The sequence below is a fragment of the Ostrea edulis genome, chromosome 3, assembly GCF_947568905.1.
Source record: "Ostrea edulis chromosome 3, xbOstEdul1.1, whole genome shotgun sequence".
Lineage (NCBI taxonomy): Eukaryota > Metazoa > Mollusca > Bivalvia > Ostreida > Ostreidae > Ostrea > Ostrea edulis.
In genome coordinates, this window is record NC_079166.1 from 64950569 (window position 1) to 64977130 (window position 26562).

General features: G+C 35.1%; 1 protein-coding gene across 2 annotated transcripts; it reads left to right on the forward strand.

The window, feature by feature from the left end:
• Positions 1 to 100: 100 nt before the first annotated feature.
• On the forward strand, positions 101 to 25115 carry LOC130046558 (uncharacterized). 2 transcript variants are annotated; one of them, XM_056158561.1, is made up of 6 exons: positions 101 to 266; positions 13107 to 14259; positions 14486 to 14732; positions 20127 to 20446; positions 21614 to 22378; positions 23850 to 25115. In XM_056158561.1, the coding sequence occupies exons 2-6, from the start codon at positions 13134 to 13136 to the stop codon at positions 24632 to 24634; spliced, it is 3243 nt and encodes a 1080-aa protein (XP_056014536.1). In that variant the 5' UTR covers positions 101 to 266; positions 13107 to 13133; the 3' UTR covers positions 24635 to 25115. The 2 variants fall into 2 exon arrangements, with proteins under 2 accessions (XP_056014536.1, XP_056014537.1); XM_056158562.1 differs by having other exon boundaries at positions 21617 to 22378.
• The last annotated feature ends 1447 nt before the right edge of the window (positions 25116 to 26562 follow it).

Sequence of the window (26562 nt, forward strand, 5' to 3'; positions counted from 1 at the left end):
GTGGAATTTTTTATATTAATTTTTATGTTATAAAGGAATGTATAGGAAAATAATTGGTAGTCGGTGTCCGTCTGAGTGTAAAGAACGATAACCCTGGGATATAGCTTGTGTCAGTGCATTACCTGGCCTTGTTTAATACATCCGGTTTTATTTTTAGAAAATTTGTTCGTCATTGTTGTCAATGTTGATAAACTGATTCTAAGAGATGTCAACGTGTACAGGGGTAAACTTCCCTATCTAGGACTCCAGTATTGTAACATTCAGCGGTAAGTAAACAAAATAGATAATTATTTACACGTATGTACTTTCATTTTCGGAACAAGCCCCAATATAAATAACCACAGAATCTCAGAACTCCTATGACTTCCGACTTGACATTTTTGTGTATATGGTTTATTTCAAATGTGATAAACTATTTGTGAATTTTAAGTTTGAAAGGAATAGTAAGATTAAACGCCTGCAGAATAAAACAAGCGATGAACAACACGTCTATATATAGAATCTCGTAGATAACCTCCTAGATCCTATGACTCGGATTTCGTGGCCCTAGATTATTGCCGAGCATATTATATCAAGTATAAATATCAGTGTACATCACACTCATACATTTTGTGATTTTTTCCGGTTACACCGAAACCGAAACGTACTGCACGTAACACAGTGTGCGATAAATGCGATGCAAGTTGTTTCGGCCTTTTTACAGTTCGGCCCTAGGTTCGTTCGGCCTCAAGTTTTTTTCGGCCTATTGTCGTTTCGGCCTATTGTCGTTTCGGCCTTTTGTCGTTTCGGCCTTAGATGCCCAAGTTTCGTAAGCGACAAAATACCGACAATGTGATGTTGCTTTTGTTAATATAGATGTGTAATGAATTTATGCCATTTTGTTTGTTGAATTGAAGCTGTTAGAGTGTAAGCTTTTGAGACTTTAATGAGGAGGAAATTTTGCATGATGAGGAAATAATTGGAGGTAGGCCTAGTGTCAGAAAATATTGTGAAATATATGCAAAATTGTTCAAATTTTCTTTTCCATGATGCTTAGCAAATTGTGATACCATGATAATTAAGAATAGTTTTTGAAATCATCAAGGCAAACTTTTTAACATCGAAATATAATGATTTCTTAACAAATTTGTGCCGTAAAATTTCAATTTAGCATTTGACATGTGATTTCACCGCAAAACCTATAGATATTAAAAATCACTTTGAAATCATGTGAAGAAACTACAAACAACATGTATATTTTTGTTAGTATATATATATATATATATATATATATATATATATATATATATATATAGCTACAATTTAAGTGATACTACACTAAGCTTATTCAAAAAGGCATTTTTTTCAATGAAATATATTTAGTGAAAAAATAAACAATCTTGACTCATGGCCAGGTACTGTACCTGTAAACTGATATGTTATTTGCGTAGTTAGTGTATGTTAGGTTCAGTTAGTAATTTTACAGGTGAATACAATAATGTTGATAATAAAATCTACAGTAGAGACCACAAGTATTCCCCAACACACGGTGTAAAATGGTCCGTGGACACGGCGTGGCACGGTGTATGTGTATTTCGAATACACAAGAAGACTGCCTTGTCTAAAAAGTTAGTCCCTAATACCCACCGTGAGATCAGTGGCGGAATTTATGGGGGCGGGGCAGCCGGCGTCCTCCCCCCCCCATAAATTTTCAAATTTAAGGTAAATCATGGTATCTTGTTTAGAAAAAATGTAATAAACGATTAAAAAAGCAATAATTTCTTTCTTTCCCAGCCGGAGAAGTAAATGGCAAAATCTTTTGATTTCTTGAATTACTCTATTGGAAGAACTTAATTTTTTCCAAAAACCTTCAATATTTGCGTCTTTTTATCAATTTTACCTTATAAAAAATTATAGAAAATAGTACAAATGACTATGAATAGGAGACATATTTCAAACCCTATAAAATCTGTAAATTCCAGAAGCTTCCGGGGGCTTCGCCCCCTTGGCCCCCACCAGGGCTTCGCTCTCGACTCACTGGGAGCCTCAAGGCGGCCCCCAGACCCCCTGCCTCATAAAGCCCCCCCCCGTAACCGCAATTCCTGGATCCGCCCGTGGAGATCGTATAAAAATGATATTGAAACCTGGAGTTCAATGTTTTACATGATGTAAATGAACCATTCGGCGGTATTCTTGAATCCAAAAATTTTGATGAAGTAATAGCGGCTTCAAATCAGTGAAACCGCAGGGTATGGTTATTTTGTAAATTAACATTTTCATCGACTTTCCCTGTGTACAATTTTTTTTTTGAACTGTCAGTAAACAATGCATTTAGCTACAAAGCTATATCCCATCTTTCACCTTGATGAACAGAATTATTTATTTTTTATCTATCAGAAATTCATATTATTTAGATGAGTCAAGTATCATGGAAAATTATTTAACCATACTAAATTGACTTGGAGAACTAAAACTTTGATTGTAATGTGCACAATGTCCACGTGCTTCAATGCTTGAAATTCGGTCACGGCCTTCCGGGAAGCTGGGTTCACACTTTTACGCATGGAAATATGTTATAAAATTGTTGTACATGGACAGTGTATGTCCAATTCTTCGGTTTTGTAAATTAATGATTGACCACACAATTAGCTGTGCCTCAATTTTCAATTCATGGACATAGGATACCCTGTCTGATTAAAATCAAACCTCTCACTTCGCTCGATATACGGATAGTCGCTGCGTGGGAGTCTGATTAAAATCAAACCTCTCACTTCGCTCGATATACGGATAGTCGCTGCGTGGGAGGTCAGTCTGATTAAAATCAAACCTTTCACTTCGCTCGATATACGGATAGTCGCTGCGTGGGAGGTCCTCCCACGCAGCGACTATCCGTATATCGAGCGAAGTGAGAGGTTTGATTTTAATCAGACTGTAGGATACCCAACAATATTTGCTGTGGAATTTTGTAATACTAAATAAGGGTTTGAAATATTCAATGATAACCGATGTGATCTCTCTCTCTCTCTCTCTCTCTCTCTCTCTCTCTCTCTCTCTCTCTTTCTCCTTTCTAGCCGACCAAACTTATTAAGTGAGGACGTCCTCACAATGTGTAGAAGATAATACACACATATATTATTATTATTGAGAAAAGAAGACATTCAGTCAAGTCGCAGAGCAGGCAGACGGTAAACGTTTCTTCATACAAATGTCTTGAACCTCAACTTGTCATTACGCAAATGATGGATCCACAGTTTACGTAGTCTTTTCTTTTCAAATGACTTGGTTGAGTCGGGAATTTCGAAAAAAAAAAAAACAACAAAAAACAACCCACCTTTTTTCACATCTCTCCTTCGCATTAATGTAATTAACTGCTTGCCAGGAAGGCATCAACCTATTTATTCCTAAGATCTACCACATGCACATCTTTGATGATCTCACAGGTGCTTGGGTTCAGGACACCCTCCCCCACTCCGAATAAGCTACATGAGTTGATTTAATTAATTTTTGTCGAAAATATTTCTAATGCATGTCAACAACGTCTTGCATACCCATAAAGTAAAAAAAACCATGTAATTCAAAATAAGCCCTTAAAAAAAATACCCTCACTGGTTATTATAAGTTCTGTTATAATAACCAATGAGGGTATTTTTCTAAGGGCTTATATTGAATTATTTTGGACTTTATAGGTATGCAAGACGATTGTATTGGAGGGGGGGGGGGGGCAGTAAGAGATAGCTTTGATATTTCACATGAATATTCCTTGTTACAAGATCTTTCCGTTGGGATTGAACCTTTTGACCTTGACATTTGACCTACTTTATTATTTTTTTTTTTACATTGGTCATAACTTCTAAATGGTAAATATTAAAGCTTTCATATTGTACATGAGCATTTCTTTTGACAAGATCTTTCTACTGGTACCAAGGTAATTGCCCTTGTGACCTTGGCCATCTTCGGAATTGGCCATTATCGGAGGCATTTGTGTTCCACAAACACATCTTGTTGCTTTTAAAATACAAGCTTATGTAATCTGTAAATGGCATATCATTTTCTTTGATGGTGTGGACTTCCTTGTTTACACCATAGATATATATAACAGTTTACACAACAATTAAAACATTTTTGTTATGCAATCCTTTGTCTTTTTAGACTTTTAAATACAAGAAAGTCCACTTGAAGTGAAAAGGTTACCTGTAGGTGTCCAATAAGTTGACAATTACTGTCCTTTATTTTTAAGAATGGATAAATACTGTCCGTTCTTAAAAATAATGGCAGGGATATTCCACACCATTTTGGGAATGAGGCCTGGGCCTTTAGAATTGGGAATTTTAACGCCATTTTGTCCAAATTGGGAATTTTAGAAATTCACAGTTTTACAACATATTTCTTAAAACACGCTTCAATAAAAAGATGAACATTTTCTCTTCATTCATAGAAGTTTTTCTTATCATAACATTTTGTTTTTCATTGCCATCAGGGTTAAATGACACTTAAACCTATTTTTTCAATGATGCATGGACTGACGGAACACCAGCTTTCAAATCTCAGATGGTTCTTCAAATAATGTCAGGAAGAGAAAATAGACAGCATTTTCCCCATTTTACTTGCAATTCATGGCTAATGATATTGTGTATTTATACTTTTGAATACTAGATGGATTTTTTTTCAATTACAGTTGAATTAAATTTAGATTTAATCATGGAGCTTCAATTACATATTGTATTGCTTTGAAATTTGACATAAACAGCCTAACCATATATAAATTATTTTTCAAATCATGATCTAGTTCATCATGAAACTCTCTGTGATACTATCTATGCCAATATACTTGTTCACTCAGTAGGAAAAACACCAGGCTTGGGAAGTTATATTTTCATATCCAATAAAATCATTTTGTAAAGTAAATATATCTCAGTGATTCCGAAGGTCCGTCGGACATTGGCAAATGTCCGGTAATATTTGTGTTGGTCCGATCAATATCAGTTGTTGGTCAGACCAAGTGTCCGATAATTCCACCCCCACCCCCCCCCCACCCCCCAATGAAATACATGATTAGATAAACTTTCAATTTTTAGCAGCATGTCTCGAAATTTATTCTGTTCTTTAATCATTGCAAACAGAAAACATGTTTACGTACGACGGCGTATTCGTGCCAATTTACCTAGCAGAAAAAATAAAAATAAATCGTTTCTACGATTTATTAAATCGTAGAAACGATTTAAAAAAGTCGTTTCTACGATTTAGAAAGTCTTTTCTACGATCTATTAAATCGTTTCTACGATTTTAAAAGTCGTTTCTACGATTTAGAAAGTCGTTCCTACGATTTAGAAAGTCGTTTCTACGATTTATTAAAACGTAGAAACGATTTAAAAAGTCGTTTCTACGATTTAGAAAGTCGTTTCTACGATTTATTAAATCGTAGAAACGATTTAAAAAAGTCGTTTCTACGATTTAGAAAGTCGTTTCTATGATTTCGAAAATCGTAGAAACGATTTAGAAAATCGTAGAAACGATTTATAAAGTCGTTTCTACGATTTTTAGGTCTCGGGTGACATATTTCAAATGGTCGTCGTCCGTCATCGTGCGTTAACAATAGAACATTTTTAACTTCTTCTTGAACTTCTTTGGGACAATGTGTGAAAGAAGATGCATAATGTTGATTTAGACTTGTTTATATATGTGAATATGTACATATGAGTTATGATATGTTAAAATCTCTTGTCTTAAGTAATTAATGAGACCTATGTATGTTTTGTTTTATTTTTTATAATCATAATTCTTGTTGAAAAAGTATGATATGTTCACGTTTGTAAAGAATAATGAAGTTCTAGCGAGCCGCTATCCTACTGATACCTGATGAGTTTCTTATTTTTTGATAATCAGCATTTGATTAATTCATATTCGGACGAACGAAGTAAGGGAGAATGAAATACTGTATATCACGTCCAGCTCATCCATCCTCTTCCATCTGTGTTTAGCTCAGCTCAGTTTCAAAGATTTTTATTAACTTCATAGTATCTTAGCAAGCAATTAACAATTACCCTCAGACTCTTGTTTGATTTTCCAGCTTCCAGCCATATGACGTGGCGCGAAAAACCGTCAATACACTAATGAATTGCTATACCAAATGGTTTCAACTTATCATTTCCATCAATATGCCAAATATAATTTGGACCTTTGCTGCTGTACACTCTTCACTTTAATCTGTCCCTTTTCCGTATATATGCATGGACGCCTTAGAACTGGGTCTTGTATCAGTGGCAGATTTAAGGGGGTGGGCGCAGACGGCGTCCCCTAAAGTTTTCAAAGAAGGTGTTGCACGTCTCATGTTAATTTCCCTAAAGGTGTTGCATGAAAGATCGATAAATTTTAAGTTATTCAAATATATGATAAAACCAATTGAAACGTATGTCTTCATTCAATAATTTTTGAAAATAAGTTTAAAAGACGTGTATTGACAAAATTAGCCAAAATATTTAGAGTTTAAATCAAGCAATAAGCTATTAATATGATTTTTAGCGTTAAAATGGAGGGGTATCCCCGAATTTCAGAAAAACTGCCTCCGTGAAACAAAATAAATTTAGCATGAACATGTTCTTCGAGTTTTCCTCTAAACAAACTGTCGCTTTCTAAATCGTAGAAACGACTTTCGAAATCGTTTCTACGATTTAATAAATCGTAGAAACGATTTATTTTTATTTTTTTCTGTTGGGTAAATTGGTACGAATACGCCGTCGTATTTACGTTTAACTCAAATATTTATCAAACTAGCAATCATCATCAATTCCCCTGAGAGGGTGATAATACAATTGAGCAATATCCCGTGAAACTACAGACGTCTTTGAAGCGTTTGAATTAGGTAATAAATAACACATAAAATAAAGCGTTTAAATTATACTCTGGTCAAGAGGTACTTGAACAACAATGCAACATGGGCACATTTGATTGAACAATTTGCACTCGAGTTACACGAATTGCTCGATTTTTAAAAAAACACACGTGTATTTCATAACACTGGTGTTGAACACGGGTTGGAAAAGTTTACTCCACTGACGAATCTGAAGTGAAATGCTTGGGCTAATAAAGTACGTCGTCGATGCCATTCTGGGCCAGAAAGTTTAAATTTACATGAAAGCTTTCTGACATTTTGTTAAAATCATGGCCCCCAGGGGTAGGGTAGGGCGACAATAAGGGATCAAAGGTTTACATGGCAATATATAGGGAAGATCTTTAAAAATCTTCTCAAGAACCACTGGGCCAGAAAGTTCAAATATACATGAAATTTTAAGCTTCCTGATATAGTGTAAATTCAAGTTTGTCAAAACCATGGTCCCCAAGGGTAGGGTGGGGCCACAATAATCAAAGAAAAAATGGAGGAAATTCGGATTTATCGAACAGTTGCCGATATTTCTGGAGTGTTTTATAAAATGAAGTATGATGGTAGTGCTACTGAATTATATTGAATCATTCCACTTTCCCCATGACAATATTGCAAAACAAGACAATTTTTTATTTGACTTGAATTGGGAAATTTTGTAGACAAATTGGGATAAAATACTACTATTTTGCATTGGGGATGGAGCAGAATTCGGCCCCCTACAACAGGGTGGAAAATCCCTGAATGGACAGTAATTGTCAACTTATTGGACAGTGCCAGATAAACCCAATAACTTATTAGACGTCTACAGGTAGGCTGAAAATAAGAGAAAGACAATACGTTTGTCAAGGAGATACAAATTTAATTTTAAATTTCTCCTTAGTAGAATTCTCTACTTCAACTTTAAGATTCACATTTTTTTTTAAAATTCTATTGGCCATTATGATATCGCATTAAGACTTAAATTTGAAAGACATATAAATTCCATACTTGTATTTGAATTGCACTGGATTCAGAGGCACATTCCGAAACTTCTTCACAATGCCGTTTTTTTTTGGGGGGGGGGGGGGTGTTTTCTTTATTAGCATATCATAATTCTGAATTATTATTTTCGCTTTCATGAATAATTTCATTTCACGAGATGGGCGCATTGGGTTCTTTTGGCTGGCGTTAATTATTTTCTCATCCAAATATTCGAAAACACAATGCTTTCCAGATCAAAATCTGGCTCCAGTAAGTGAACAAAAGAAACAGAATTCTACCCAAGACTGGTTATATTGTCAGATTATTAAAAAAAAAAGCTTTATTCATAATTATCATTGTCAATGGGTTTACCTGAGCCTGTCCATTCTTAGAACAAAAGATGTAATGTTTTAAGTAGGATATAAACCTCAAACTGTCCATTTTGTGAGAGAAAGAGCTGATCTCGGCCCTACGGGCCTCAACCATGCAGTTCTTTCTCTCACATAATGGACAGTTTTTGGCTGATATCCTTTACAGAAATATCAATTTTGATATAGTAAGTAAGATGAGAAAAAAGACTTAATTTATTAATTGGTATTACAAAGGTATTTAAAAGTGAGGCCGAAACGACATTAGGCCGAAACGACATTAGGCCGAAACTACTAACGGCCGAAAAAACTTGGGGCCGAACTGAAAAAAGGCCGAAACGACCAGAAATCCGATAAATGTAGTACGTCAGAAAGCCGAAATATAGAATTTTTTTTTTCTAGATTGCATATAAAACACACAATTTGCAGAGGTTGCTGTTTGTAACTTATGTACATAAATAGTATAAACTTTTTCTTGGGATTCTTCTACAAACGTACCGAACATACCGAGTTTTCAACTGCTGAAAAACTTGTACCTTTTATAAATGTCGCAACTCAAACTGAAACACGGTCAAAGACACTGGCCGATTTCCACAGCCCCTTGTAAATACTGGGTTTTAAGTAATCTAATTCATGCATAGATATTAATCAAGACTACATTTTTGTTTCTATGATTATTTCCCCAACACAGAATAATAAAAACTGCCCTATATTGTGGTTGTAATATTGTTTTAATGAACAAGGAAGTGTCCTTAGTTTGATCAATTCAACTCGTAACAGCGTACATGTAACACGATAGTTGACTATGTCTGTCCGTAATTAGTAATGATTAAAATTGATTATTCACTCAAGAGCCATAATTGTGAATAAAAATCCTAAATGTCTGAAAGTAAAGGAACTATATTCCCTAAAGTAAATAACGTAACCCCAAAAGTGTGCATTTACATTAATGTGTCATTTTGATGAGAAAAGATTTTAAAAAAAAATAATAGTCTTTAATGTCTTGATGATGAAATGATAATGTTAAAATTTGTTGTTTCTCTTCGATATTACATAGGACTACTTTAAATTACACAGCGTGTGCATAAATACACAGCATTAAAATAATAATTGAATTATAAGATTAATGGAATGATGTATGCGGAATATTGGAGATAGATCATACCCTCAATTAGTGATAATTCTAAGATAACAATGATAGCGTATTGGGCGAAACTTAATTTCTCTGGTAACACTGATAAATTATCCGTTAAAATGTATCATTTAGCTTATAAACGACCTCCAAGGTTTAAAATTTATCAATAGTGGAGAAGTAATACAATTTTACAATTTTTGTTTACTTTAGATCAAATATATTGGTGTATCAAATATACATTAATATTATATTAAAAAATGACAAATACATCAGCTGAAGGTGTGTGGGATTTGAGAGAGAGAGAGAGAGAGAGAGAGAGAGAGAGAGAGAGAGAGAGAGAGAGAGAGAAGCAGCCGGTTCCACTATATTTTTGGAATCTAACCATTTTTTTTAAGTTTTAAAAGATTCTTTGAGAGATTCTTCACTGTCATCAAGGATAATTGAGATACCATCAGTCAATTGCGAGATGGAAGAGTAAGATTCATATTTCTCCAAAATGTTTGAATTATAGACTTCTCAAAGATTCTGTGATACTCGAGAATTATATCACTATTTTACCTCGAAAATACGCACTAACTTTATTTGAATTTAGATGTATTAATTTCAAACTACCCATTGAATGTGGAAGTTGGATTAATACTCCCAGAAGTCGACGTTTCTGTTATTTATGTAATCAAAACAAAATAGGAGACGAATATCGTTACATTTTTGAGTGTATAGAACATAAAACAATTGCCAGAAAAATTTCATTGGCTGAAAAATTTAACAAAAATCCCAATATATTTACATCAACAAGTCTTCTACTGCTTAAATGTTTATGTAAATTTCTATTTGTTGCAAAGAAAAATGTGGACTTTACGTAGCTTTAACAATCTCATCAGGATAAAACTTGGTCTTGTCGTAATGTTTAATTTGTTGAATTAAGTTTTCTCCACTTTATGCATAGTGATTTTAAGATATGTACCTGTGCATGTTGTATATGCAGTATTTTGTATTTTCTAATCTCCTCTGTACGGTGAATGACTGTACATTTATGAAAATAAAGAATTGGATTAATTCAATTACAAGTATGTTTCAAAAACTGAAGTTTAAAATGATGACTCGTTTGAAAATGATAGGTGATTTTAAAGTGAAGCACGCTATTTATAGTTTATATCAAATTGGATTGAACTAATGCCTCCAAAAACTCTAGCACATGTCTTTTCAAATCTAGTGCATATCAAACCGAGAGTGGTTGTCAAAACATTTCCACAAAGTCCTAAGAACTTTGATGGCTGTTGTGTAGACGTTAACTTATGTTATTACATATTTGTATCATTCTTTTCATGTAAATAAATTTGTTTTTGTATTTTTGTTGAAAATGTTGACTTCAAACGAAAATGATTATAATTTTACTATTTTAGAATGTGAACATTGAATATAAAGACATGTATAATGCAACTAGAAGTTCCGTGTGAAGTGGAACTCTTTCTTTATTCAGAGCGGCTCTGCCTGGCCGCGTGCGTACATTTATAATTACAAGTGCTGTGTTGGGTGACACAATTAATTGCGCTATAAATGCACCATATATGCAATTGCGATTTATTTGAGTTACCTTGAATAACTTGAACTCAGGATGATTAGATTCTGCTATCATTTTAATGCTAAAACGCAGACTTTAGGTCGATCGCATGATCATCGACTGTGTTCAGATTTCAGCATTTATAAAACGTACTACATTTACCACTTTTTGGGTAGCCGAAAACTATGCTTCAGTACCTTCGTAATATAATTCCCAGAAAAAGTAATATAATTTTTGTTGATAGGTCACAAACAGTTATCACAATAAGTTCGATGCTATTCTATCTACTATTAAGAGAGAAATCGTGCAAAAATCGCTATTCGAGACTTTCGGCTTTCAATCGTGCTACATTAACCTTTACGTTCCTGCATCTTCGGAAACCCACGGTTGATTACGCTTCGTTCCTCTCTCCATCACCCGTTGGTTCATTCATTCCTACTTGCTCGTTCTCATGAATTAATAATGAGGCAATTTGATTGGGCGTTCATTGTACACCCTGAGCGAATTTGTCCAATCAACAAGACGCTTTCAGCCCAATTTCGGTATGTATATAATTGTTGTGATAGCAAAGTTAAGTTAATGCTACGTTTAAAAAACAGGAGTTCCGTTACTATAACGATTACTTTGATTGGACGATATTTTCAAATATTTACTCATGATAACGAGCGAGTAGGAATGAATGAACCCACAGGTGATGGAGAGAGGAACGAAGCGCAATCAACAGCGGGTTTCCAACGATGACTTTCCCTTCGAGAATTTCCTTCCCAAAGAAGGAGTCCTAACAATAAAACACTGTTATGATGATTGTGAATTAGTAATCTTGTTAGCTCACCTGAGCTAAAAGCTCAAGTGAGCTTTTCTGATCACCCGTATTCCGGCGTCCGTCCGTCTGTCCGTCCGTCCGTCTCTCCGTCTGTAAACTTTTAACATTTTTGACTTCTTCTCAAAAACCACTGGGCCAATTTCAACCAAAGTTGGCACAAAGCATCCTTAGGTAAAGGGAATTCTAAATCCAAGGGGAGATAATCAAGAAAAGGAAAAAATAGAGTAGGGTCATTAAAAAATCTTCTTCTCAAGAACCACTGGGCCAGAAAAGCTGAGATTTATATGAAAGCTTCCTGATATAGTGCAGATTCAGGTTTCTTAAAAGCATGACCCCCGGGGGTCGGATGGGGCCACAATAGGGGATCAAAGTTTTACATACAAATATATAGGGACAATCTTTAAAAATCTTCTTCCCAAGAACCACTGAGCCAGAAAAGCTGATATTTACATGAAAGCTTCCTAACATAGTGCAGAGTTAACTTTGTTCAAATCATGGTCCCCCTGGAGTAGGATGGGGCCACAATAGGGGGTCAAAGTTTTACATACAATTATATAGGGAAAATCTTTAAAAATCTTCTTCTCAAGAACCACTGAGCCAGAAAAGCTGATATTTACATGAAAGCTTTCTGACAAAGTGCAGCTTCAAGTTTAGTCAAATCATGGTCCCTGGGGGTATGATGGGGCCACAAGGGGGATCAAAGTTTTACATACAAATATATAGGAAACATCTTTAAAAATCTTCTTCTCAAGAACCATTGGGCCAAAGAAGTTCACATTTACATGAAAGCTTTCTGACATAGTGTAGATTCAAGTTTGCAAAAACCATGGCCTCCAGGGGTAGGTTGGATCCATAATAGGGACTACGGTTTTACATGCAAATAGATATGGAAAGTCTTCTGATATGGACCAAGGTGACTCAGGTGAGCGATGTGGCCCATGGGCCTCTTGTTTTAATAATGCTTTGGTGACTGTAGGTCCTAAACCTAATGTTTTCCTTTGCTCTGTAAGACTAAACATGTATGTATCGGATCGATCAGCCTGCTCAGTACATATTGGATACATGTACATGTACCCAGTGTGCGGAATCAATATTTACATTTCCAATGTTCTTGCCTTAAATGTCTTTGCCGACTGTAATGATACCCATTTCCACATGTGAACAATGTGCGTATGAATTTTGATAAATATAGTAGGTTTACTTCAACGCCCGGGAATCCCGAGAGAAGTGCATAAAAGTAGAATGTGAATATAAAAAAATAAGTATCTGTTTGGAAAATACATGAGGGTATGAATTGCAACGCTTCACGTAAGGGTACTTTTAATGAAGGTCCAACGCAATGAAGCATTTCCTTTTCATATTGATTTGTTTAAAAATATTTCTGTTTTGAAAACTTTTAGGTTGTTTTTGATACTCGTACAAGCATCATGGGAGTAGCTGATAAAATCCTTGAACGAAACGGTTTCAAATTAACTAGATTTTCCGATGACAAAAATTCATTTTATTACATTCTCCACTCTGTAATAAAATCCAAGGATGGGTCACCCTCTTATAAAGCTGCAATGCAAATGCGAAATGACTTATTCAGACTTGAAGAAGACAATTCCTTGTATTTTCATCTGTTCCTGCCTCAATTCTTGAGCTGCGATGGAACGCAATCCCCAAAAGATTGCTTGCACAGCGAACTGGAATTGTTGAAAAAAAGGAAAAGAAATCCATCACCTCGGGAAATATTTGCCGCTGCAGAGTTACTGCAGAAATCTATTTGTATTATTCATTTCGACCGATCTCAAGGAGATGATATAGATGGTTTTAAGGGATATATTTTCGCTCCAGCCATCAGGCAGTGCATGGATGCGGAACCATTATGTATCCTCATGGTTGAGAAGCAAGATGGTTGTGCAGAATTCGTTAAGGTTGATTTAAAAGATCGCGCTATCGACCTTGAGACTTGCCCAGGGACTCTGAGAAATAAAACACACAGAAACTGCTTTGGTCTGCGATTTACAAACAACTTTTCAACGCTATTTGATGGAAACGTTACATACGGTGCAAAAGATGATGTCAAAGATTTATATCGTCGACTAAGTTTGGAGTTTTATGGGACAGAAGAACATCATAACCGCATTTTGAATATTATTTGTAATTTTGAACTTGAGCAGGACAATTTGGAATTATTTTCCAAGTATGCAAACAACACAGTTAATGACGAGACTGATAGAGACGAAAAGGAGAAACTTTTGAAAATTCATATCAAGAATTCCAGACAGCAATTGAAACCCCCTGGGGAGGGAGAACTGTACGCTTTGTCGTCTGTTTTCAACGTCGATATTGTGATTGATAAAACGGGGAGAGGCGACTGGGACACGTACATGTCAGTTGCTTGCACATACGCCAGTTGCTTTGACTCGCCGATCATATTACGGAAACAGACAAAGGAGGGACATTATATTCCGTATGTAACGACACCTGGTGAATGTTCCTGTTGCCAGAAAAAGCCAGAAACTCAAGGTCATATCGGAATGATCAAAGAAAATGTTCACAAGGCGGTGTGTAAGTATTCGATGAAATCTTTCAAGCGTCGTATTTAATAGAAAGGTTACATGTACGTTGACATAAGTGTGTCACATGCTTTGTGAACGATTCTAAGCTTTGTCATGAACAAATTCAGAAATTCAGAACATTTTTAATATACTTACAATTAACATCTCTCAAACAATGCCATAGGTCAAGGATGAATTACGTTTTTAAGTTAATTTGAATTTCTATCTGTCCTCAGTGAAAAATCCTTGTTGTCCAGCAAAGGGGAACCACCAAAACCACACGCATCTGAATCACATCCCACAAGCAAGGACCCTTTGGCCTCAGCGAATTGATCACCTTCTTCCGACCGATGATATTCAAGTGGCGATCACTCGACTTGGAGCAGAGGAACGACGCATTGATCAAATAAATGGCGGAGACGGTACCATAGCTAAGGCCATGGCTAAAGAGCTGTATGGGGATGAAAATGAATACTTTGCAAGGTATTGAATGAATGAATTTAGATTTGTGACATGTTCACTTATATAATGTGGTCCCGAACAATTTACGCATACAAAAATGTAGCTGACCCAAGCTAGAGTTTATCGTCTAATATCAAATTGTAATTTCATTCCTTGAAAAATAAGTTTTAAAAACTGCTGATGTAATGTATATCATTTTTAATGTCTCGTATAATTATGGTGTAGACTGAATATCTTTCATTGAATAAACTAAAGTTAATACCGGGCCCATGGCGGAGAACAAATACTACACATAGTAGTCATCTTAGGATTGGAGACGCTCCGGTATCGAGAATCGAATAGAAGTTGCGCACCCATTGTCTACTTAGCCGGATATTTGCGGAGACAGCCGAGTCTCTGGTTGAACGAGACTATTGATATGAAAGAAAATACACCGCAGCTAGATGCGACGTCACAATGCACCGTTTACGTCGACTAGCGTTATATTCCTCGCGTTAATTAAAGTAAACCATCTTGACAACTATTCAAATCGTTTCCATCCCCATTCATACATAAATTGCAATTTACAATTAATTTAATTTGGGTGTATTTTATATCGTACGTTTTGTTGTTTGTATGAATGGAATAGATTTGGCATTATTGCGAAAGTTTAAAATTCCTTATGCAAGGTGAAGATAACGAACAGTGATCAATCTCATAACTCCTATAAGCAATACAAAATAGATAGTTGGGCAAACACGGACCCCTGGACACACCAGAGGTGGGATCAGGTGCCTAGGAGGAGTAAGCATCCCCTGTTAATTATGTGAGAATATACAATTTTATAGTGTGGGATAAGTTATTGAGAGAGAGATTACTTCAAAATTAAGGATTATCTCCCTCATGCATAGCTCTTATCCTTAGAAGAATTTGACTCCACCTTTTTGGCACTCTGTTTTCCCCTAAAACAGCTCTTACAAGTTCATTGGTATTTCGGATTTCAAAACTTTCGGTTGAGCATCACTAAAGAGACATTATTTGTCGAAATGTGCATCTGGTGCATCTAAACTGGTACCGTATACGTTTTACATTATTGCAACTTCTTGTTATTGACGGGAGCCGCCTATTGATTAATCCCAGCGAAAGGTCATGCGAACTTAACTCTCTATGGAGTTATGCTAGATCCTATTGTAGTGTTAGGATCTGATTTTAATTATATTATTTCGTTTCACGGCACAGTGGTGTTACTTTCTTTGGGTTACATTAAATAAAACGTTTTGAGAAGGGATTTGTGATGTGCATGAGGGATAATTTTTACATGACTTAGTATGGACTGTTTTAAAGATCTGAGGTGGTGATTCGGCGAATTATGGGAACGTTTCCTGACATAATGTAGATTTAAGTTTGTTTAAATTATCCCTTGGGGTAGGATGGGACCACTATATGGGATCAAAGTATTACTTGGATATATATAGGATAAATCTATAAAAATCTTTTTCTCAAGAACAACAGTGTCATGATTACTCATATTTGATATGCAAGCATTCGCAGGTTATGCAAGTCCGGGTGTTTGTTCAATTCAGGGCCCCCAGATGTAGGGTGGGGTCATGTATACAGGACATTAATTCAAAAATCTTTACAATATGGGAAGGAACACATTAAATCATATTAGAATACAAACATTTCTAAATTGACTAAGTCAGGCGCTGTTGTTTTTCGTCCTGTCTGTTTACATTTAAGAAAACTGAAGCTAGACAATATCTCATGAACTGTTCAAGCAATGACTTTCATATTTTGCATATCTATATTCCTTATGGCAAGGCATTTAATTTCATGCCATTATTTTATACCTTATGATCTTGGCTTTGGAGTTTGGCTCAAATGTCAAAACTGTAACCTTTAACATAGCTTTGAATGGGGAGTGATATATCTATGGTTTTGATGCATGCATTCTGTGTGAAAGGACCTTTGTTTTGGTTCAAAAGTTTTTGAACTGGTGTAATCTTCACCTTGGATTTTGACTTATTTTTAGCAAATTTTATATAGGCAATGTCTCTTGAACTATTAAATGTAGGGCTTTCATATTTTGTATAAGATTCCTTGATATGGCAAGACCTTAATTTCTTACGTTGATTTTTTACCTTGTGACCTTGTATTATGTTTATGTCATGGCCATATTAAGGCAAGGGTGGGGTCACAATATAGGATCAAACTTTTTCATGGGAATAGAAATTGCAAAAAAATCCTTTAAAAACCAATATCTGAACAACAGCAGGTCCAAGATAAATCAGGTGAGTGATGATGTCCATGGACCTCTTTTTTTAACAGGAGCAAGCTCCTGTGCTAATGTGATCGGTTAAGTTAATGCAATTTGAAAATCATTTGAAAGTTTAAACTTTCTCAACAAAAACATTATTAATTCATTAAAAATGTTTAGCACTATTTGTTTTTCAAATAAAAAGGAGACAAATTTCAATTGAAAACTACATGTATATGTGCAAATCATTATAATTATGCATCTGTGCAGTTGGGACACCTGAAGTTGTTCTTACTTCTGATGAAAACTTTGAAAGGCAAACAGAATAAAGTTACGCATATCACATTGGCATCTATGTTTACAAAAATTAATACTACGATCGTGTATTTCCAAAGAAAGTGAAGGTGGATCTGAAGGTGGATCGCTAGTCCATTATTCAATTGCTCGTAAAACATCTCATATGAAGTCGTTATAAAAACGATGTTTTGTTTTAGAGTTCAAATTTCGTTGTGATGGTATGCATGATATGAAGATCTTGTGTAACATGCATAGAAGATTAAAATCTTATGAGAATTATAATATACATATTTTAAATGTATGACTAAACTCTTGAAGAAACATGTAAATCCTAAAATATATTAGATAAATATAATTTAAAAAAAGAAATTGAATTGACAAACATTCAGAAATAATGTGATTTTAGAAATATGAATCAAACCTGACCGGAATGATGATAACATTTCAAAGGGGCATTAGCTGCCATTTTGTCACAAAAAATGAATTCAATGGAAATTGCTCTTTATCATATATTTAAGTAATAACACCGATATTTAATTATTTCTAACACTTTTTAACCTCAAAGCAGGTACGTGAATATGTGATTTTGGTGAGGAAATGAATATTGTCTTGCAAGACAAGAATTCTGCTTCATCTTTTTCTTTGTATTGAAAGGGGTTATCTAACGTATTTTTATTAGGTTTCTCTTGTTTTTGTACAAAATAAAGGTTTTATTAGTCATTAAGATATATTGCTGTGCGATTTCGAGATTTTGAGAAAAAAGGTTGCCATCACTTTCACAGCTAATGCCCCTTTAATAAGACTACATTTAACTAATAAAACTACTACTAATAAAACTACATTTCCATCTTGTAATATGGTTTACAAATTAAATGACTTTATTAAGCAAACCAATGTTTTGATAACATATGCATCAAATTAGTAGCAATTTAATAAATTTAGTATTAGGATATATTCTATCAATTTTAATCGGGATCAGTACTTTTCCTCGGGGTTTGGTTCAAATGAAATCAAAAAAAAAAAAAAAAAAAAAAAACAAACAAAAAAAAAAAACAGAAAGAAAAAGATAGCTATACAGTGTATATATGAAATTCGGTCATTTCATTTCTATTTCTTCATTCATTAATAAAGTTTTGGTGTAACGATCTACCTTACAATGCCACAATACAATGGACTCCGTAATACAGTACGAACGAATTATACATTGAATACAATTCTATTTTGTACTGAAGTCCCCTAATGCTGCAATAGGGAAAATATTTATCTGATGGCGGCCATATGAATGAACTAGGGACAGCCAAATAACAAGTGAGATATGTCAAATAAACCATTTTTATATGGCAGGGAGTAGTATGATTTTGTGCATGTACTGTGTTTGTCAGCACCTTGTGTGTCAGGTACAACGCTATAATCATCTAACTTGGTGCGCATGTTTTAAGTGATTAAAGAAAGAAGCCTATTGTTTCACAAGGTCAAAGGTCACTTGTAGGCACCAAGCAAGGTAGAAACAGTACTGCAAAAGTTACGATAATCAAAAATTGAAAATTGTTACACATATTCCACCACCATAGACATACCTATTGCATTATGATACGCTGTATTATTTCTCTCTGTTTGTCTGTCTGTACCTTTTGGGAAGGATACAAAGAGTACTGAGATCATCAATACTAATAGAGATATAATTAGCAATGCTAATAGGGATACAATTATCAATACTAATAGAGATATAATTATCAATACTAATAGAGATATAATAACCAATACTAATAAAGATATAATTATCCATACTAATAAAGATATAATTATCAATACTAATAGAGATAGAATTATCGATTACTAATAAAGATATAATTATCATACTAATAGAGATATAATTATCAATACTAATAGAGATATAATAACCAATACTAATAGAGATATAATAACCAATACTAATAAAGATATAATTATCAATACTAATAGAGATAGAATTATCAATACTAATAGAGATATAATTATCCATACTAATAAAGATATAATTATCAATACTAATAAAGAAATAATTATCAATACTAATAGAGATATAATAACCAATACTAATAAAGATATGATTATCAATACTAATAGAGATATAATTATCAATACTAATAGAGATATAATTATCGATACTAATAGAGATATAATTATCAATACTAATAGAATTATAATTATCGATATTAATTGAGATATAATTATCAATACTAACAGAGATATAATCATCAATACTAATAGAGATATAATTATCAATGCTAATAGAGATAGGTTTTTCAATACTAATAGAGATATAATTATCAATACTAATAGAGTTATATTTATCAATACTAATAGAGATATAATTATCAATACTAATAGAGATATAATTTTCAATACTAATAGAGATATAATTATCAATACTAATAGAGATATATTTATCAATACTAACAGAGATAGGAATATCAATATTAATAGAGATACGCGATACGCGTTGGCATGGTAAAGGATCCTCAATGTTAGAGCCCTGAGCGACGTGGATAAGTTTAAAATGACACTTCACCTACAACTGGCGGGGTTTCTACATGAGTAAAAATATACAAATAAAGTGATCTATATATTGTACTGCACATGCAGGAAATGTATGTATGAAATGTATAGGCATGCATGAAATCCTTTTATTCAAAGTTGCTTTTCACATAATCTTCCACTGTCAGAGTCATATTTGGATGGCAATGGTATATTTAGATGTTAATCGTTTTCTGACTATTTCTGCACTGCTAAATGTATTGGACGGGTGGGATTTGCAGTATGAACGTACCTCTTGTCTTTACGTGATATCAACAGCCTTTCCCAATTTTGTTTCATTATGCAAAGTAAATATTTTCTTATAGCGGTCTTCAGGATGCTTTAGGAAATGAGAGAGATGATATGGATAAAAAGATGCAAAGAATTTCGGATTGGCTAACTGTTCCTATATATGTTTACCATGGTACTGCGCAGCCAAACCTGATGAATTCCTCCCAGGGTTTCTTCTGGACCAGATTTGAACCAGCTAGTTCTAAAACAAAGCAGCTGAACAGAAATAAAGACTGCAGATTCTATATCACTCTATTTCACAACCGACTTAATGGTTCACTTGACCGGATTACACCGCTCCGTGGTTGCAATTGTCAACTTCCGCCGCCACTCTCCTTACTTCGAGATCACCAAAGTAAGTTGTACATCCATGTGACTGTTACATCGCGTCCCTCTCTGAGTACTGTGGGAATAATTATCGCTCCAATTTTATTCGACCATTAAACGACAGAAAATTGCTAAATTCGAAATTCTTAAACTTTTAGTTTTTTTCCATAATGATGAAGTATAGACATTTATATGAAAAAAGCGAAGATCTGTACTAGGGTATGATGACATACTTGATTTTTTTATTACTCGATTTTTATATGTTTGTCTTTTGACGTCCTTATTATAATATAGGCTTTTTAGTCCGTCTGTTAGAGTTTACGTGTCCGGGTCATATCCTTCATACTGTGAGGCATAGGACTATAACATTTGGGTCAGTTGATGCATCATAGGAGCCTAGGAGGAAGGTGTGTCGCAAACTAAAAATAGGTCATTGTGGTCGCATTTTGGAACTTTATAAATGTATATACATATGTAACTTGTGTCTGGATTATATCTTTCACACTTCGAGGCCTAAGACTATCAAACAGTTGATGTATCTGGGGGTGTCGCGACGAAAAGATAAGTCACTTTGCCTCCTTGAATTTTATGTTAAACATACTCAAACGGTATTACACTGTGACTTGTTTAGCTGATGCAAATAATACGGAAGGTGTGCTGTGAACCAAAAGTCAGTCGCTATGACTTCATTTTGGAATTTCATGTCTATACATATTAAAATCATGTGCGGATCATATCGATCATACTATATCTTACACACCGAGAGCCCTAGGCCAATGTAACTTGAACATGTAAAGGCACCCAAATATAGGTCAGTGCGGCTTCGTGGATTTTCATGGCTATACATTTTTGATTCGTGTGCGGATTATATCTTGCACGCTGTGACATAGGACTATCGAACTTGATCAGTTGATGCATATTTGGGGAGTATGTTGTGAACCAAAAATCAGTTACTGTACATGTGGCCTCTTTTTGGAATTGCAGTTGATAGGGTCACATCTTTCTACTTCAGCATGCCAACATAGATATACATCATTGTCATGTAGTTGTAGACGGGCGTATCATCTACCCTAGCGGTGCACTTTATCACCTATCAAACGTGACAAGCTATGATTCTTTAATATACTACAAACGTCTTATATTACAAATACATACATAAGTACAGTGTGTGTTACAACTGGTCATTTGTTTGTAGCAGAGATGGAGAGCCAGTTATTGCAGTATGTGGACCAAAAGCAACGCCACCACCCATTGGTCACATTCTTCTCTATTGATCCGAGTAACGAGATGTTTACAATAGAAATCCGGGATTTCCCAGCATGCTCTCCATATTCTCCAATGCGTATAGCAATGCAAAGAGAAGATATGAAAGGAAGAACATTAGATTCCGTTCAGTTTTATGAACAATCTCTGATCCGATGTTTAAGCAAGGAAATATTTGGAACTGAACAGCATGATGCTTTCATACTGAAAGAACTGTGTAATGAAATTTTAATGAACATACGAACTTATCTACCGGTATTTGGAGAAAATATAAAGCATGCTTATAAAGCTATTGTAGGAAAATGGACAGAAGATGAGCACGACTACGAAAGGCTGGCCAAATTTATGATTGAAAGAATTGAGGATGACTTGCCATCAGACGACTTCTTGTTATGGGTTGCATGCACGTATTTCCAAACAAACATATACGTGCTGCGTGTTTCTGACTCAAAAACCTCAACAGAGAGTTTCTGGACAGAGTACTCCAAGCTTAGGACCCTCAAGAAGACTCGTACCAAAACTACAAGATTTGATATGAAGTGTCCCAAGAGCAAAACGCACTACATCTCTCTGTTGCAGACGGGAACTAAACAGTTTCACAGAATCGTTCCAAAAATGGCTTGTTGTAATTGCGTAGTGGATATCCCAATTGTACCTAGCAGGCAGGCGGACTCAACAAAATATCATACACAGCAGGGTAAATAAATTAATAACATTTTCGAAATATTTTACTTTACTTATGCCCCTCTTTGAAAAAGAGGGGACATATTGTTTTCACGTTTACACCTGTAGGTCAGTCTTGTCAGCTTAGTATCTAAAATATGCTTTGCTTGACAGTTACCAGACTTGGTACAGTGGTTTTCCTTAGAAAGGAGATGACCCCAATCATTTTCCGGTGACAAGGCAAAGGTCAAAGCCCAGCCTTTTATGTAGAGCAAGTCGTGTCCATACAAAATCTATAGAGCACTACTAAACTCGTTACATTGGCATCACTTAAAAAACAGATGCCCCTATTGATTTTCTGGTCACTAGGTCAAAAGCCAAGGTTCAAACTAAACATAGTAAGATATTATCCGCTAAGTATCTTGAGAATTATTTGCTTGACAGATATCACACTTGATACACTGATTTTACTTAAAGTAGTAGATGGTTTGTGTCGATTTAGAGTTCACAAAGTCAAAGGTCAAACTGGACTTAATTCAATATTGTCTTCTTGATATCTAAAGCAATGATTGTTGGACAGTTACCAAACTTGGAACACAGGTTGTTTTTAGAAGTAAAATGAGCCCTCTTGACTTTTAGGTCACAAGATCAAAGGTCAAGGGTCAACCTGGATATAGAATGATATTGTCTGCTTAAGATTGATTTACTTGACCGCCATCGATCTTGCTCCACAGGTTCTACTTAAAGAGAAGATGAAATGTTTCGATCTTGAGATCACAATGTCAAAGGTCAATATTGACACTATAAAATCATTTGGTTGACAGACGTAAACCTTGGTTCACTGACTTATTCCCCCTATTGAATATATGTTACAAGTTAAGATATTATCTGCTTAATTTCTGGGTAAACCTTTGCTTGACCGACATCAAACTTGGTTCTCTAGTACTACATAGGAGTAGGAGACTACTATTGATTGAATCTAATATCAATGGTCAAACTGTTTTGGACACAGGCTATTATCTGGTCCATATCTAAAAAACCCTTGACAGTTACAAAATTTGGTATAGTGGTTGCCCCTAGAAGATGACCTGTACTGGCATAAGGCCAATGTTTAACTCTCAAACTGGACACATATGAGTGAAATATTTTCGAGCGAGACGTTAAGCAAAATAGAATCAATCAATCAAACTGGACATAGTAAAATATATTTTCTGCCCAATTTGTTGCGAAGGCTTTGTTTGACAGATATTAAACTTAGTTCACTGTTTCTACTTAAGGAGTAGATGACCCGTATAATTTTAGAGATGATAAGGTTAAAGATCAAACTGGACATAATATTGTGCCAACTCAATGTCTTGAGAAGCAAATGTTGATCCTTTTCACTATTGCCACATGGGGGAGCATGTTTCTAAAACATTAATTATTTTTAACAAACTTTCAAAAATTATGTTGCTATTCTAATTCTCAAAGAATTCAACGGTAAATGACTCATTTTTTTTCCACAGATTGCAAACTGATTCGAAATATCAGAAAAATGGATACCTTGCTGGATTTGACATGTGTAGCTGTAGAGCAATGGCTTTTATGTAATAAAATTTTACAAAGCAAATGTGATGCGGTGATATGTGAAATTGAGGGTCGCCGCAAAAATGTGAACATCGCTACTATATCTGGTTCCAGCGCTGGATTAGTAGGTGCTGTTCTCGCTGGGATTGGAATAGCACTCGCTCCTGCTACAGGTGGGCTTTCCACTTTACTGACTGTAGGGGGAGGAGCGTTGGCAGTTTCTGGAGGAACGGTTGCTGCGGGAGCCAAGATCACTGAAAGTGTTCTTAACAAAGGCACAGTGGACACATTAAAGCGCCACCAAAATTGTTACCAGGAACGATTTGAGCGGTTGCAGAGTTCTATGGAACAGTTAACAAAGGAGGTGAAGAGGCTCGAAGAAGAAACGGCGGAATTTAAAGTCAATCAGAATATCCAGGCATCTGATTTTACAGGTATTCAGTGCTTTCCAGGAATATTGCGAACCGTTAAAGGGCTGGCAATGATCCCTATAGGCGTGTTGAAGGTGTCTGCCAGAGGGATAACCATTCTTGGTGCTATCATAGGACCACTGACAGCTTTGTTTGATGCGGGTCTACTGGCATTCGCGGTGCGAAATATGTCGAAAGGAAATAGAACAGATTTGACGGAGAACTTGCGCCAAATCTCTGCATCTCTGTATGGATCTAGAAGGCAAATGCAAAATTGGGCGTTTGGGAATCAGAGAACTGTTTCTTTTGACTAAATATCAAATCATGCATAGAAAAATATGACTCGTTTAATGGAGCCTTCTTGTTTTGGATTAGTTTATTGACAGGTACTGGTTACACACTGATGTTTAAATGTATTTTAGATGCATGTACATGTTGTAGCCTATACAATGTTCATAAATTTGCTTGTGTATTTTGATGTGTCAATATGTACATCATTTTCTGGATAATTTTGTATGCGAAATATTTTTCTTTGATGATGAAAACAACATTACTGAGGTTTGTTTGCTTTATTTAGGGAAGATATATTTCAGCCATATATGTGAATGTGAGCACTGGAGAAAGTAAAACTTAATGGCATTATTTCTACTGATATTTCTTGTCTATCCTGTTAATGCGGCTCTATGTTCCCCAGGGAACCCAGAGGATTGATGTAATGATGTAATATATCCTGTTAAAGAGAGTGTGTTTGTTAATTACAATGATTTGAATTTAATAAAGCAAACTAGTTGTCAATATGAATTGTTTTAGATTGGAACTCAGAATTCCAAGAAACCAGTTTGATCCAGGAATGTCAGAAAATATGCAATAATTTCTTCTGCTTGTATTTTTTCGTTAAGCGGAGAATGAGTACTGTATGTTTGGTATCAACTGATAGAATACAAGTAGATATACAAGTTAACTTTCTTTTAAAAATTAAGTAAAAATCATTTAAATATGACGTCACAATTGCTACATCAGTACACGCATGTTCATGAAAGGCGAAGATAATGAACAGTGATCAATCTCATAACTCCTATAATTCATTTCAAATGAAATGGATTACTTTGTTATTTTGGATTCCACAAATGTCGGTTGAGCATCACTGAAGAGACATTATTTGTCGAAATGCGCATTTAGTGCATCAAAATTGGTACCGTATAAGTTTTACATTATAACCCCTGGCTCGAGGCCTCTTGCTGGTGGAGTTTTAGTCCCCGAGGTCTCTACAGTCCAGTAGCAAAGTACTTAGTTACTAGCTTGAAAATACGGATGTATATTAAATTGCTGTGATAAAATTTAGAAATTCATTTCAAAATTAAGGATTATCTCCCTCATGCATAGCTCTTATCCTTAGACGAATTTGACTTCACTTTTTCGGTTGAGCATCACTGAAGAGGCATTACTTGTCGAAATACTCATCTGGTGCATCAAAATTGGTACCGTATAAGTTTTAGATTATGACCCCTGGGTCGAGGCCTCTGCTGGTGGACTGTTAGTGCCTGAGGGTTTCTACAGCCCAGTAGCTAAGTACTTCGTTACTAGCTTGAAAATACGGATGTATACTTAATTATTGCTGTGATAAAATTTAGAAATTCATTTCAAAATTAAGGATTATCTCCCTCATGCATAGCTCTTATCCTTAGACGAATTTGACTCCCCTTATTTGGCACTCTGTTTGTCCCTAGAATAGCTCTTAGGGCCTACAAGTTTACTGTTATTTCGGATTTTAAAAATTTCGGATGACCATCATTGAAGAGACATTGTTGTCGAAATGCGTATCTGGTGCATCAAAATTGGTAACGTGCTGACGTGATAAGGTGAGTGAGGACTGCAGTAAAACCCGCTGATAAACAACAGTCTTAACGAATTCAAGGATATTGCCTTATGATGGAAAAATAATGGAAAATTTGTTGAATAAAACGAAGTTTAGTTATAACTAACTGCTTCTTAATGGGCCTGAAATTTCGCATTTGCACAAGACGCTAAGAAAGTGCGTGGAGAGGGAGACGGTCTTCATAGTCAAAAGGCGAAACACTTCGTTTAATAATTGCAAATATGTCTTTAGATTTGTTAATATGCACCAATGATAAAATGGTCAGGGTATTTAGTGTTACACCTCTTCGTCCGTCATGATTTTCTAAACATTTTCGGTATGATTTTGATTATGACCTGATATTTGGTAGATTTCGTTATATTGATA